This window comes from Ambystoma mexicanum, chromosome 9 (assembly GCF_040938575.1).
Source record: "Ambystoma mexicanum isolate Mex_15411 chromosome 9, UKY_AmexF1_1, whole genome shotgun sequence".
In the NCBI taxonomy this organism is placed as follows: Eukaryota; Metazoa; Chordata; class Amphibia; order Caudata; family Ambystomatidae; genus Ambystoma; species Ambystoma mexicanum.
The window spans coordinates 907,334,581-907,350,253 of NC_090931.1; the positions used below are offsets into that span (position 1 = coordinate 907,334,581).

A 15,673-nucleotide genomic window follows, 5' to 3' on the forward strand; every position below is an offset into this window, starting at 1 on the left:
GTGTTCAGATGAAAACAAATGGGCGCTAGCTGACAACATAGTACGTAACAGCAGGTCACAACATGAAAAATGTACAAGGAACTGTAATGAACTCAGCACGACAGACTGAAGGAGCAGAACTGTTTTCGAAAAAATGGGAACAGAGACGTATCGTCAAAACTAAAAGTTATATTGTGGGCCTCAATGATTATTTATATATCATTAATATAGTAATGTGTGTCTCACCTTTTGTGCTTTATTCATACATTTTTTCATCTGGTTATCTAAGTTGTTTGAGGAGTACTATACTTAATTGTTTTTTTGATGGTAAATCATCACATAGGACTTAGTACACATAGTACATGGATAATTGTATTTTAGAATATAAGTGTGAAAAGATTTCACTAGCAAATGATACACTACATCACCATACCCTATCACTATGGTGTTGAGGTATATGTATTTGGAAATGAATAAGCTAAATATGGTTTACTTTGTGATTTTGCTTTTTTAACTGATGGACGTTGGCGTTTAATTAAGAACAGCAATGTGGTCTTGTCTTTTATACTTCCAATACTGCCACCTTCCAGTTTCTGGTCCCAGAATGTGATTCTGCAAACTGTATACATATCCAAATGATACTTCAAATCGAGCATGCCTGTTCGGAAAGATTTTCTTTTGCTGCTTTCCCTCCAGAGACATCTATGGAACTCCCCAACACCCAATATTTAGCTATTATTTGAACCTGTCCTGACTTCGTGGAGGTAAATGAAGTCTTTCTGGCTTTACTTAACTTGCTAAGCTCATGTGTTTTGGGACACCAAGCAGTCCCCATGGCTATCAGTGCAGAAGGACTCTGTTCTCCAATGTGGAATTTCCTGTTTGTTTTACACTGCACATATCAGTTTACTGCGAAGTGTGCATGTATACTTAGTATTTTTTGTAGCTTTCTGACTACTTGCATGATGTGTTTAAGATGGGCTGGTGGCAGCAGATATTCTTCTAACATTGTTTTATATTCTCGCATGCACTTTTGATTTCTATGGCATAATGCCTTAAATATTACCACATACTGTGTCATGTGTCATGAGATTTTTTCCTGTCTTTTGCCCATCTTGTATGTTGGCCTTCTTCCTGGCTTCTCAGGCCGGATTTGCCACAGATGGTAAGCCCTTGCCCAGGCAAAGCCTCAGCTTTTTCGGGCCGATGTGGTATGTGTTTGTGGCCGGATGTCGAGGCTGGGACTGCTGGACCCAGACCACATGCTGGCAAAGTGTCGGCCAGCGTTTACGGTCTGTTGTCAGCAATCTACATAGATTGCGGCCACAGAAGACTTAAATGAAAGACAGAGAAACTCTGACCGAGCCAAGCCCTGTGCTTCACACGAGTGCACAAAGCTGCTAACAGGCCCGTCATCGGAGTGACCTGAAACACATGTGGCATGGAGAGTTTGTTTGTGTGTGTATGTATGTATGTGTCCATGTGTGGTGTGAGGGGTTGGGCGTGAAAGGGGCTGAGGGGATTACACCCCAAGAACAAGTAAATCCTGGCAATATGGGAGGAGATGGGTGGAGGATTTGGGGGGTAAAACCCCCCGAGATGGCCATTCTCCCGCCCATTAATTGCAGCATCTTAAATAAAATGTAATCTAGTTTTGTTGTCCAGATGCTGTGTGGTCATCTGAAAAAATATTTTTTGTTCTCGCTATAGAACCCTATGAATTGAAGAATACCTACTACTGAATCTTCTGACTGACAAAAAATATAAACCGAGTCAAAGTTGAAATAAGTCTTTCCATCTATTTTCTTATGGAACAAGCCTTGACTACACAGCTCAAGGGGCATTTCTTTGTGGTAGTCTTTCAACCATAATTTTATCAGATCTCTTTTTATTTGGCTGTTGGACATGTAGAGGATTATTCAGCACACATCTGCACTTTTTGGCTGATTGAAAGACGCCTCCTGTCCCCATAATGTTTGCATTATTTTTGGAATGTTGGGAACACTGCATGTAGGTTGAGATATTGACTAGTCCTTGGATAGTTTTTTTTAGATGGTATTTCTCTGCCTTGTGATATTTAGTTAATGATAATGTTTTATTTTTTTTTATTTTTTACTATAGGTCTCCCCTATTGATTAGGGTATATGGAAACTTGTAAGACGTATGCTCCAGGGCGGTATAGTAGGATACTGGGCCGTTTAGGTAATTGCTGAAGTGGATGAAAGGTACTTTAGACATAATTAATTGATTTTACCACTGGTGTTTTTTGACTAGTGTGTTGCACCAGATGGTGGGCTTGGACAACAGTGGGTTATGGTATAGATATGTTTATTCAAATAAAAGGAAAAATGCCTAACTGGCTCTATCACTATGAGGGAAATTCCATGCCTTCTAAAACAAAACTAAGGGTGTTTGCTGTAGTCCAAAATAAAGAGTCCTTATTTCCAAATCCTAATTACTAAATGGCCCTACCACTTTAGAGAAACCTATCTGAAAAGAAAAGGAGGCTTGTACAACAGTCCTGGCTTGGGTTTCTGCCTGGCCTTGCTCTTGGAGGATTTACCTCAGTCTCTACGTTCTGTTAGGTTATCTCTACGCTGTATTCATTCCTCGCGTGTAGTTCGTCTGTAAAAATATAAGTGTCTTTTATACAATTCTTCCTTTCCAGCTGTGAAGAATGGCAGGAATTCATCCCTTCTCCCCAAGGTGGAGCCCGCACTGTGACGCTCGGGAGGTGAGCCCGTTCTGCAGTACCCTCCATAGGGATAGAAGCAAGTGGGACCTCACTGGGAGAGACTCCCCCTTTGGGGACAAGGACTCCTTCTGTGAGGAACTCGCTGGAGGAAATTCTAACATAACCTCTTCAAACCTTGCCTGTAAAAACCTACATGAAGAAAAAAGAAAAAAAACATTTGTTATTGTCAACTGGAAATGGTAAATCTTCCTTCAAAATTATTTTGATTATTTTCAAATACACAGTAAACATTTTCAAATACACAGTAAACAACACCATCAACACTGTGCTCGACTGAATTTTGGATCTTATAGAGGCCCGAGATTAGGTCATTTGCCCCCTTCTTGTGTGGTGAGGAATTGTTCAAATGTCTTGAATGGATGGGTCGGTGCTGCTTTAAAATCTGGATTCAGGACCCAATGCCTAGTCTGACAGTACCTCAGTCTTTCATTTTCACCCACCCTAAAGCTTTGTTTACATTCAACAAAAGATCTAATAGTCTGGCCCTGGAAAATGTCTTGAATCCTCCGACGTCCCCCCTCCTGCCATGAGTAAATGCCCTTGGTTCCATTCCCGGAGTAAAGCCAGGGTTACAAAAGATAGGCAGGAATGGGGAGGGGAATGTCTTGATGCCATATTTCTTGGCTAATGCATCCCAGGTGTTGGCCACCAGCTTAGTTATGGCACATGATTACATAGGTCGAGACCTATCCTACCGCTTCATCCACAGGACGTCACTCAAATCGTGCCCCACTACTGCTCGGTCCATTACTACCCATTGTTCCCCACTTCCCCACTTGACACACAAACCATTCCCTTATTACCCTGATCTGGGCTACGTCATAATATAGTTGAAAATTGAGAAGTACCATCCCCCCTCCCTTCTCAGGGAAATTAACAAGGTATGGTTGATCCTCGGTCTCTTGCCCCCAATTCCTGAAATAACTTACTCGGCACAGGCACCGGCATGGCCTGAAAGAGGGAAAGCAATCAAGGAAAGGTCACCACCTTTACCGCCGCTAATTGGCCGAGCCAAGAAATTCAAAGTGTTTTCCATCTATGTAGGTCCGCTGTGATGGAGGCCAGCATGGGGGAATAGTTTGCTGCATACCAAGCCAAGAGCTGTGGAGTAATGTGTATCCCCAGGTATTTGATGCCCTTCGGGCTCCATGTGAAGGGTGCCCCTGTCATCAAGTTTGCTACTTCTCTTCCCTCAACTGTCGAAACCTCGGATTTTGTTTTGTTAATCTTCAGGCCTGAGGCCGCTCAAAATTCAGAGAGAACCTTTCTACACATCTTCAACAATGTCAGCGGGTGGGTGAGCGAGAGGAGCATGTCATCCGCAAATGCTGCCACCTTATGCTGCTCTCGCCAATGAGATTCCTTAGACTTCTCCAGAGTCTCTCAGGGTCTGAAGTAGCGGCTCTAGGTATAACGCGTAGAGCAGAGGGGAGAGGGGACACTCTTGCTTGATACCCCCAGTTAGATTGAAGCTATGGGAAAGAGTCCCATTGATAAGTAGCCTTGCTGCTGGGGTGCTATAATTTGTCTGAACCCTCTTGATAAAGTCTGTCCCCATCCCCATTTTCCCAATCACTCTGAACAGGAATGGCTATTCCACGCTATTGAATTACTTCTCTGCGTCAAGGGAGAGGACAACTGCAGGCGTTGAGGTCTTATGGACTTTTTCCACCAGGTGGGCTATGCATCTTACATTGTCAGAATCTTGTACAAACCCCACCTTGTCAGGGTGAATCAAGTCTGGGAGGAATCCGTCCAGCCGGTTAGCCAAAATGTTTGTATACATTTTTGCATCAACGTTGATTAGCGCCATCGGATGATATGAGCTACATCTGGTGGGGTTCTTGTTGGGTTTGGGAATAAGGATAATTTGACCCCAAGCTGCACCCACTCTCCCAGAAATAGTTGTAGAGCCCAGCCAGTTGGGGGACTAGGGTTCTCGTGAAGGCCTTATAGAAGGCTGCTGTGAAACTGCCTGGGCCAGGCGCTTTGTTGAGGGGTAGTCCCTTTATAACTCTGCGCACCTCTTCTTCGGTTATATCCTTCCCTAACTCTGCCCTCTCCACTTCACCTATCTCAACAAGCTTATCTTCACTAAGAAGTTTGCTCCGAGGGGCTTGGAAAACAGTCTTGGGTGTCCCCCGTGAGAATATGGTGGCGGCCTAGCTCGTCTACTACCGCTGTCACCGTTTTCTTAGGTGCCTCCCCCCTCAGCAGCCGAGTCACTTTGTATTCCCGATTAACACATTTCTTATTCTAAGAAGGAGGGCAAGGTTAGGTTTTCTTAGTATAGGCCTTTTTTGTTGTTGACCAGACTGACTTGGACGTATTTGTTTTTGTTTACTGGTCGAGATTACTCCCATTTTAGAGCTAGGGCCAGTTAGGAATTCTACCACCCCATAAAAAATGTAAATAAAGGTTTCCAAAACTTTTATCCATTGTGTCTGTGTCTACTATTGATACCACGGCTTCTCAACACCATGTAGTCGTTATGGGGTCTGCTTCCCTTGCATGCACCAGCCCAGGGAGTCCCTCCTTCCCCCAGGTCCTGTCTCCGATCTTGCAGTAGGCAGGGGCCAGGCTATAACACAATGAATTTGTTTGCTGCTGTCTCCGTCACTTCCCCAGTGCCGGTGCTCCCCCGGGTCCCTATGGCTCAGCATTCCTGGGGAAACCACGTTAATCCATAAATTGGTGGTAATTGGGTGGAGGCTCCAGCCTTCAAGTGTCTCTGCGGAGGGCAACACCTACATTTCCCAGGGGCATACACATTGATTCACTGTAGGGCTGCTCAGGGCCCATAGAGTTCTTGTCCTTACCTTCAGCACTCCATTTGAGAGCTCCACTGAAATCCCTTTGGGATTGGGGCACCACTCGGCATGCAATTTCCTCCCTGGGCTTCCTCTGCACCAGTCAGGCCCTGGCGTTCACCACAGTGAGCTCACCGGATAAGCCCGCTTTGCTCTGACAGGCCCCTTCAGGGAGTGGTGCTCCCTCTTCTTACCTCAGCCAGCCCTTGAGTTGTGGGAGTGAGTTGCCCCAGTCAGGGCCCGGGACGAAGTCCCTCTGGAGCCCCTCTCCTAGGCATGCACGCACCGCTCTATCAGTACTCCTCTGGGAGCGGGGCTGTACCACGCTGCTGCGCTTTGTCCCGATCCAGGCTGATGCCTGCAGGGGGACCCTCTTTCCAGCCTCTTCTCGCAGTTTCCGCCCTTGCTCGCCATCTCAGTGCCTGCAGAGCGCCTGGAGTCTGTCCGGGGCCCCCTCTGCTCTCCCATTTGGCACGGGAGGCGAAGGGGCTTAGCCCATAGTCGGTGAGTCCTCAATGGCAAGTGCCCCCACCGGCAGTGGGGCTGACGATTCCCTGCTGGTTGTAGCTCTTCTGTCCCCGGGCCGGGATGCGAACCTGCATCTTAGCATGTGGATTTCCAGCTGCTGCTCTCACCCCCTGGACACACTTGGTGATGTTAGTACAAGCTCTGTGGCTCGTGGGAGGAAGGCGGTGGCTTTCGGGGTGGTGCCAAAATCTCCTGCGGGCCAGTGGAGCGGCTGTCAAGATGTCTACAGAGTGCCAGTGGCCATCTTGGAATCTCGTAAATCTTCCTTTAAATATAAATTCTCATTCAACTGGGACACAGCAGTTGATGTACGGAGGAGAACAGAAGCCACTGGAAACAGAGAAAAAGGGACAGAGATTTGTACAGAAAAAAGGCCCACAGCTACATAGGTCCTGAAAGGGAAGGAGCCTGGAGATGCAAGGGAAGAACCTGCGAGCTGCAAAAAGGATTGAACACTGGCTTGAGAGAGATAGACTGGACGTGGAGCGTCCTGGAGCTGTAAGATTGCGAGAAGTAGAGAAACTGGACGTGCAGCTTCCTGGAGCTATGAGTGCAAGAAGCAGAAGAGAGAGATATGCTATGACCTGTAGCAAAGAGACAGATAAACGGAGCCAGACGCATGGCATCCTAGACGAGAAAGAGACGGAAACTGGTGGTGTGACCACAGAAGGGTGGTGGCATGACCACGGAACGCTTGTAGTGGACCGAGGGTCCCAGCAACAACGCCAAAATCACTGCATATCTGCAAACACAGAGAAAACTGGTATATGAAATACTGAACGGCCGCCTACCAAGAAGAGACAGAGGAAAAGATGAGGAAGCTGCAGATAGAGAGAACCAACCCCGAACTACTAGGAAACCTTGTGACGTTATCCCTAAGAACATCAGGTAATAGGGAAAACAGGAGACCCGGGAGGGGGATGGAGAATCATTATTGGAATGCTCATACTCATCCCAGTCAAGAGACAGATATTATAACAGTGTCACAAAGAACAGTGAATGAGAATCATTATTGGAATGATCATACTCGTTCTAGTCATGAGAAAGACATTATAACATTGTTACAAAGAAGAGTGAATGAGAACTATTATTGAAATGTTTGTACTGGTCTCGGTTACGAGAAAGACGTTATAACAGTGTTACAAAGACGAGTGAATGAGAACTGTTATGAGAGTGGTCAAAATCATATCAATAAAGGCAAAGAAAGCCTAATGAATAAAAGAGAAGCTTGAGAATAAGATTGAATCAGGATATAGGATCAATAGCAAAGATCAGAGAGAAACTAAAGACTGTGAAGTGTGTATAAAGAAAAGGGATAATAAAGGAGAAATAACGAACTATCGGATAGTTGTTCCCTGTGAATAGAAAGGAATAGCTCTTTGTAGAGGATACCAAGAGGCGAAACGCAGCCCAATAAAGTATTAAAGGAATTATACAAACTTGTAAAAAGAGGCACCAGAGACTATTTAAAGATCAAATATCGAATACTAGTTGGTGGGAACCACACCCCGTCAGAAGGGACACATTATCCTGGCCTGGTAGGGTTAGGAAAGGGTTAGTTTGGGACAGTTGTAAGGAAGGCATAGTATCAAATAGTGAACACAGACACGCGTGATCACAATTCAAGGGTGTTTATTGAACTTCATTTGGGTTTAAAAACACCTATCTAATACTAGCTCTAAAGATGGCAGCAAGCTACGACCATCAAATAATAATAACGCAGTCCCAAGCGAGTCTGTCAAAATTAAAGGGCCTATACTAATAAACCTATTGCCAATCCTTACTTCTAAATACAAATGATGTGGGAAACAATGTTATACAAAAGAAAGTGTGCTCGAAATGATATGTCAGGATAGTTGAGTCGTTCGCTTCCCTTCCCGACATGTTCAGTACGGGACAAGGCGGCACACTCGAGTTTAGCACATACTCTGGCTTTTCTAGCATGAGGATGAAGTTCAAAATCCTAGTATCAGGACTTTCTATGCCAAAGACTCTTTGCCATTCAAAGTCTCTTATTTCAGAGGGCCTGATGCGACAAACAAACATTCAAAGTTCCTTTCTCCTTAGGATTCTCATGTGCACAATCTTCTCTGGTGATTCACTGTTTACCCTGGGTCCCCCTCCATCGGGCTGAGACCCACTTTAACACAAAACCTTCAATTGGTCTCCGTCCTCTGGGCTCGGATCAAATTTTGCTCACTTTCCAAACTTTCTTTACTATATCAAAATCGAAGACTTTCGACTGTGCCCGGGATTTTGCCTGACCCGTTGCAGGACCATTTCGATTCACAATTCTCTATTTGCTTCTTAATATAACTCTTTATCTTTCACTTCTAGCACTTCTCAGCCAGATACCTTACAGAGACCTTCGATTGAGCACCCACGCCCTGCTGGACCACTCTGTCAAAGGTATCATGTCAAAGTCTCTTCAAAGTTCAAACTTCAAAGTTCTGCTTACTGACTTTGACTATGCAACTGTATGCAACTGCCGCCATGCAATATGTGGCGGGCCCCATATACTTGCCCACCAATCTCATGTGCATATTGTAAACTAAAGCACTTCTGTAACTGAAACAATTTTCTAAGTCATAGCACCTTCATACCTCAGGGTTATGGTGCGCTTTATAAATGTCAAAATAAAATAAAAAATAAATAAACATTCATCAACAGTTAAACTTTACCTGTGTCTTTTCTCACACACTTTTTAACAATGTTCGTTCCAGCGTCGCCATACAATGTTGCCGCTTGCAACCATGGCTTCAACACAGACCGGTCTGGTATCGGTCTCCCCAATTTACCGGCTGTGTTGATTTCACTGACGCTGCTTTGTTCTTGGAGCCAAGGACGGTAACACGGGGCTGCTACTTCTCCCCTCCTTGATTAGTAACGCGGGAGGATCCCAGGGATCTCCGACACACAATACAGGATTCTTCAGCTTGGTTTCCTGGTCTTATGCTTTCTAATTTTGAGGGCTCGTAAAAGTAATGGTATCTAGTCGGAAAGGTCAAGGGAATTTCCCTCCTTGCAATCCCCTCCTGTTTTGCTGTCTTTCTTCTCTTGTTCAGCTGCCGTCTCGAAACTGCTGTTTCCTTGTCTGCTTTGCCTTGCTCAAAGTATGCTTTTGTGCTCTGCCTTTTATTCGTGTGGGGAAGTTTAATGGACATCAGGTGTGAGTAATGGTCAGTAATTGCCTGACCTCGCCTGACCATTGTATTGGGACACGTCGGGTATACTGCTCGGGTATTAGTCTGTTTTCTCCCAGAGCAGGCTGTCTGCGTGAAAGTGTGCGTGTAGGAAAATGAGGGGTGGGTGTGTAGAGTTCCTACGTAGCCTATCTGATGGGATGGGGTAAAGGTGTTACAAGGAAGGGAATACTGCGTTTCACTATTCGGCGTAGCACACCACGAAGACCCCTCACGCAGGTGATCCTCCCGCACTGGTCCACCCGCAGGAACTGGATCCAAAAGCAATGGCTGTGTCCTGGCCACCTGGATGACAGATCCCTGGGGACTAGTGGGTGAGACATCTTCTGATTTCTCACACAGTGGACTGTTTATTTTCAAGATATTCATTGACGAGCACCGTAGCTAGTTTTGTTAGGTAGGGGCACTTCATAGTGTAGGGAAAGATGGGCATTGTTCGTTTCCTTAATAAAACAAAATTGAAATGGCTAATCAAAGCCTGCGTCCTCCTCCTTCTGACCTTCCAGACCCCCTCTTCGAAAAATACATTTCTTCTTTCTTTATATTCACTGTTTACCGCTGGTTAATTCCCTCCAGGATCGATTTAGCTTTTACCAGTAGTAAAATCCCTCCAGGATTACTTTTGCATGTATTTTCCTTTATCCCACCTCTTGTGGCACTGGGATGCCTAAAAGTCCTGTGGCTCTGTGGTATGGTATCTAGTAAATCCATTGATGGACTTTCCATCAAATTCATTTGCATCAAAAAATATGCATCGAATGCATGTTTTTAAAGGGTAAAGGGTACATTTTGGGGGGGGGGGGGGTTAAAGGGTAAAAAACAGGGGGTTGAGGGGGCCCATTAAAAAAGAAAAATAAATGCAATCGATGCACATTTTTTCGATGCAAAAAATTAGATGGAAATGTCCCTCGATGCAAAAAATTTGATGGAAAGACCATAAACCCTGTGGTAGGATTACTGACTCTCAATCCAAACACTTTCATACATTCCCCAGCCTGGGTACAAATCACACATATTCCTTTGACTCCCTGGTCCACAGGGCGTGTGACCATATAATTCTCTCACTTTCTGATACTGTAAATGGCTTCCCCAGCCTTCATAGGTAATGCGCGTTCCACTCTTTCAGGCTTTCACCCTCACAGAGACTTCTCCAGTCGTGATATGCAATATTCACAACTCTCATTGCAGAGTTACTGGGTATTGTGCTCATTCCAGTTTCCCAGCATTTCATATCGGGAAGGGTTTAGACAGTCTCTGACCCCACAAGCTTATCACCCTCGCTGGCGTCCTCACGGCAGTAGCGTTTGCCTCCCTGTTTGGGCTTGTCTCGCTTGGGCATGCACTCACCGTATGGAGCTTGGAGACTCGGGGCTCCTTGCTTGCTTCTGGTTTCAGAGTCGGTTGTTGGGCTCCCAGCCCACACTGAGTTCCAGTGGTCGGGCCACCAGAAAAGACAATTTGCTTTCCATCTAGGCTCCTTTCCTGACCGGAGCCTCCTGCTTGGTCAGTGTACCTGCCTCGTAGCCTCCCTCTAGTGGGCCTCGCTATGCCACTGCTGGCTCTGCAACTGTGCGTAGCTCTTCCTCTCCAGGACGTGCTCTCAGAGGCTGCATACCGTGGATTCTCCTCCATGTGTAGGAGCTGCACACGGCTTCCCCGGTTCTCTCTCCATTCACAGTTCTTATTCTGTGCACATATGTCATCGCAATCGAAAAAGGTGTGTCCTTCTTCCTTTATGGCTGGCGGCCCTCAGATAACAATCAGTAATACCTGAAGCCAATTGGGTGGAAGGAGGATTGCTGGTACTTGTAGTAAAAATCTGAGAACACTCAGTCATTTCCAGTCCCATGCATGCAGACAATGTAGTCCTTTCAGGAGGTCCTCATTGGACTGGAAGTCCTTGCCCCCGAGAGGGGAGTCACTCCCAATCAGGTCCCACTTGCCCAGACCCTAGAGAGAGTCTTGTGAAGCAGGCTTGCCGCCTTAGCCTCACAGGGGGTTGCTTCCCTCAGGGGAGAAAGGACACCAGGGAGGCGTGTCCTGATTCGTCTCACTAGGTACAATACTCTTTTAGTCAGGTGATATTGACACCTTCTCCTATTTATTCTTTAGGATCCACCAAGCTAGCCACCACTTTATAGTCCCTGAAGAATTTTCATCTGGAGGGACCGGAAAATGTAGGGATTTCTTTTTGTATCTCTCCTGCAAACTATTCTTTGACACTAAAAGTCTTGGAGACTTGTTTATTCATGTTTGTATTTATTATTCTCCTTATATATGTGCTAATGTTTTTGACAGTTTTTATATGATTATGTATAATTTGTTATGTGTCCACATTTTCGATATATTGTGGTGCTGTTGTAAGTTTCATTAGTAACAAATCAAATGCAACCTTAGATCTAAGACTTTTGAATGGCATTGGTAGTAATATCAGTGTAGCATATCGAACACTAGATGGATATTACCAAGGTTTTTTGTGTACTTTGTCAATGCTGGTCATTCCTTAAGGATGTAGTTGACTAATGGGGTGGGTAAGAAACGCATGGTGGCAACGGTAAAGACAGACACAAGTGATCACTGTTCAAGGGTGTTTATTAAACTGTATAATGGGTGCGAAAAATGCCTAATCTAAACCTAAATACAAGATGGGAGCAAGCTATGACCATCAAATAATAATAAGGCAGTCCTAGTGACCCCTCTTCTAGGTGATCCTCCCCCACTGGTCCACCCCCAGGAACTGGATCCAATAGCGATGGCTGTGTCCTGGCCACCTGGATGATAGGTCTCCGGGGCCTAGCGTGTGAGACACCTTCAGGTTTCTCACAGGTGATATGACCCTCGGCGGCGAGTTGACCCTGTCGGTAATGAACCGCCGTCAATGTTAACAGCCTGAGCGAGGGTCCCTTAACATGGATGGCAGTGCCGTTACCAACCGGGTTGGTCCGTCACCGAGGGTTATATAGCCATTAGCACCCATGTAGTTCCCTACGTGGGTGCTAATGGTGTCGACATTGCACCGTGGTCCGAAGTCCATCTTCAATGTTGATAAATGTGATGTCATCAACATTGAAAACAGACTCGGGGAAAGCACTGTGGGGCGCCTGGGGCGCACAGCAAGGTAAGTCAATTTTTTTTAATGAAAAAACAACCCACCGGAAACTACATGAGTACAAAGAGGTGAGGCGGCGGGGATGGAGAAGGTAAGGAGGAGCAGGGCAGGGATGGAGGAGCGGGAAAGGTAAGGGCGTGCTGGCTAGCAGCACCCAGGCTGCTCAGAACATGGGCTTGTACAAGACAATACAGTCCTCATTCCGAGCATCCTGATTGTCCAGCACCCCCTTGCAGGGTGCTACTGGGGCGATATGAACCGAGGCAGAGGGCCGAACCTGCCGGTAAGGGCATGCTGCACAAGTTAAGGTCCTGAGCGTAGTACTGCTTTGGATGTGCTCCCAGACTGCATAGAAATTGATGGAGGCTACCTGCAAGGCCTTAAACAGGGAACTGTAATGTTTTCAAATGCAGTTAAGTTTTGGGTGTCAGGCAAATGGTTTGAACATCTTTGTGATGTGTGTGAGGTGTTTCTTTGATATATCAGAACTTCTTTGTCCATTGTAGTTTATCATAGGAAATCTGTGGCTTTCTTACACTAACTCGATTACCAGTTGTGTTGTTATAATAAATTACAGTTGATGAACTATTCATGGGGTTTCATTAAGGTAAGGTAGACCCTCGGCCATGCACATACTTGTGTTTAAAGTGTTATGAATATTATCAATTAATAAAGCATGCAGTTCCTTGTATCCACTGGACAAGCATTCCCTGGAACAGTTGTCTTGAAACCAAATCTGGGTAGGTGAACTGCAACATGTATAAAATGCTGCCAAGACTTGCCAAATAAACTGTTGCTTGCAAATTCAAAGTGACGCCCGCACTTGCAATACTCTTTGGGAAATATATTGTTAGTGTTCATTTGCAAAGCAGTGACCTGGCACTTTCACAAGTCACTGTTGTTTACTTTACAATCCTAAAGGAAGTCCTTATGTGTTCTAAGTGGCATTGTAGCATGTTTTAGGTAGGATTCCTTAACATGAATCCCATCGTATGTCATGATACTATGTGCTACTCAGTGTAAAGTATGTGGATCTAAGAATGGTTTCTGCTGCAGAAGATGATACTTTCCTTTAACTCAGGTTTCATTGTTTGGTATATGCCATTGACCCTCTTAGCTCCCTGCCCTTGCAAAAAGGAGTACAAAGCAGTGACAACAAATGTGGTGGTCCCTAAATGGAGAGGTTAACCAAGAATCGGATGCTAGTGTTGAATCCACAATGATTCTAGTGTTCCTGCTGGTCTAGTCATTGTCTGATAACAGCTATTACCTTTGCTGAGCGTCACGTGATGTTTAACGCTTTTAAACACTGTGGTGTATTCAGCCACGGTGTGGCCAAGTAAGACATATGAACAGGCATGTAACTCCTTATTCGTTAGCCCCATTTTCTGAGTAGTTTTCATTCTTCTTCCAGGTACCTGATAATCCACCTGACTACCAAAAGTATTATCGGCAGATGAGTAAGGTATTGTACTTCCTGTTTGTTCCACACTCTTGCTTATCTCATGTGGATCTAACTATTTCTCGTTCATTTGCACATGCTCATTCTGACACCATCTTTACTGTTCTTTATAGTACCCACAATCTACTAAACAGTGCCCTTGGTAGGTTCTCCCTGCTTCTGCCATTTCATTTTTACTTCATACATCCTTCTGAGCCCTCCTCTAGCAGATAGCCCTCATTCTCTCATTCTGTCATGTAACCCGTTTACCCTAAAGTGATTAAATTCTGGACTATCTCCTTCATTGGCTGATGGTGTGGCATGCATTTTTTCTAGGGAGGATTCCCATTCAGCACCCGGGACTGCGGCTGGATTGTAGCTGACTGTACTGCTGAGGGTCTCAAGGCTGTGATGCTGCTGCAGGAGAAGTGCCCCTTTTTGACCAATCACATCCCCAATGACCGTCTCTTTGATGCTGTCAATGTGGTAAGACCCCCAAAGGAGCTGCAGTGAACTTCTGGGCTGGGACCATTAATATGTCTAGAGTTCCTTAAATGTATTGTAAGAGATCACCTTACACGCTGCCCAGGAGAGTCCAGTAGCTGGTTTAGATATCTTCACTTCCTCTTGGTATGAACAATATGGAATTCTATTCCCAAACATCCTCTAGGACTAAGACTGGGGGGCATGTCCATGTCTACTACCTTCGCCAAGATGGCAGGTGTCTCAGAGAACATGCCTTACACCCTCAAGTAAAGCAAAGGTCAAGGACAGATCTGCAAACCCTGTACGCTTTTCTCACTGGAAGATGTTAGGAACTATTTTCTTTTTGCAGCTTTCACCCTACCCTACTCTTGTGAGACTCAAAACAAATCTGATTTCTGGGATTGATGTCCCCCAAAAATTCAACATCCCTCTCTGGTTTACCTTACTTGTTTTAGGAGCACTGGTCAGTCCTTATGGTGCCAGTGCAGGTGGACTTTGTTCCCCCATATGTATCCTTTTTGGTGTAGCAGTACTAACTCTTAATGAGAGGTACAGCAGGGAAACAGTAATCCCCCTTTCATTTCTTTTTCGCATATTAAAGTACACTTTCGAGTGCAACTTTGGTGGCAGTGATACCCTTTTAACCATTTGTGTGTGCCCTGCTGTACTCCTGTGTATTTTAACGGCAAAGTACCCATTTAACCTCATTCATGGTCCAAGATGGCTAAAACTCATGGTTTTAAGTTCTGCCAGTTGTTATTATATCCTTTGCCAGTCTTTCACCCTTGTCAGTAAGAAATGGTGCTTATGGTCATGCATGTTCACGGGCTTCATGCAAGAATCTCTGAAAGATGACCAATGTATGTGGAACTGGCCTGAAAGGGGTACAGGGTCTGTTTGGCCCCCATAGACATTCCAGCCAGAGTGATGTCACGATTGTTGGTCAGTTGCTGGGGATGCTGCCTGTCCAGTATTGGACAGCCACCTCCTGCTTGAATGTTGCAGGTCCTTCCATTGGTGGGCTGGGGTCTCCCTAGCCCAATTTCTGAATAAGAGGAGAGGGGGGCTGCTGCTGAAACCTCCATTGGCCAAGCCAGTAACCCAACCCCCGCGGCCCCCGGCAAAGCGTTGCCCCTTCTTTGACAGTTAAAACCTGTACCTGGTGCCTCCCTTCTTTGGAGTATTGTAAACAATTAGTCCCTTGTCAGAAGAGACACTGTGTCTGGATCTACCCTGCATCCACTGTGAAGTGGCATCCTCATTGCATCTCACCCCTGGGCTGTAAAGCGCTTGCGCTTCTTATTGTGGAACTGGAAACTTGGTGCCCTGCTGATACGGTCTTCTGTCCAAAGAGGCGATCTT

The 15,673-nt window shown here is 45.4% G+C and overlaps 1 protein-coding gene across 2 annotated transcripts in view; it reads left to right on the plus strand.

Moving 5' to 3' along the window:
• The window catches only part of LSS (lanosterol synthase), a 315,876-nt gene that overhangs the window by 199,898 nt on the left and 100,305 nt on the right, over positions 1-15,673 (plus strand). For both annotated transcript variants that reach the window (XM_069616042.1, XM_069616043.1), the window contains 2 exons: positions 13,799-13,849; positions 14,162-14,311. In XM_069616042.1, coding sequence (XP_069472143.1) covers positions 13,799-13,849; positions 14,162-14,311 — 201 coding nt within the window. The remainder of the gene's footprint in view (positions 1-13,798; positions 13,850-14,161; positions 14,312-15,673) is intronic.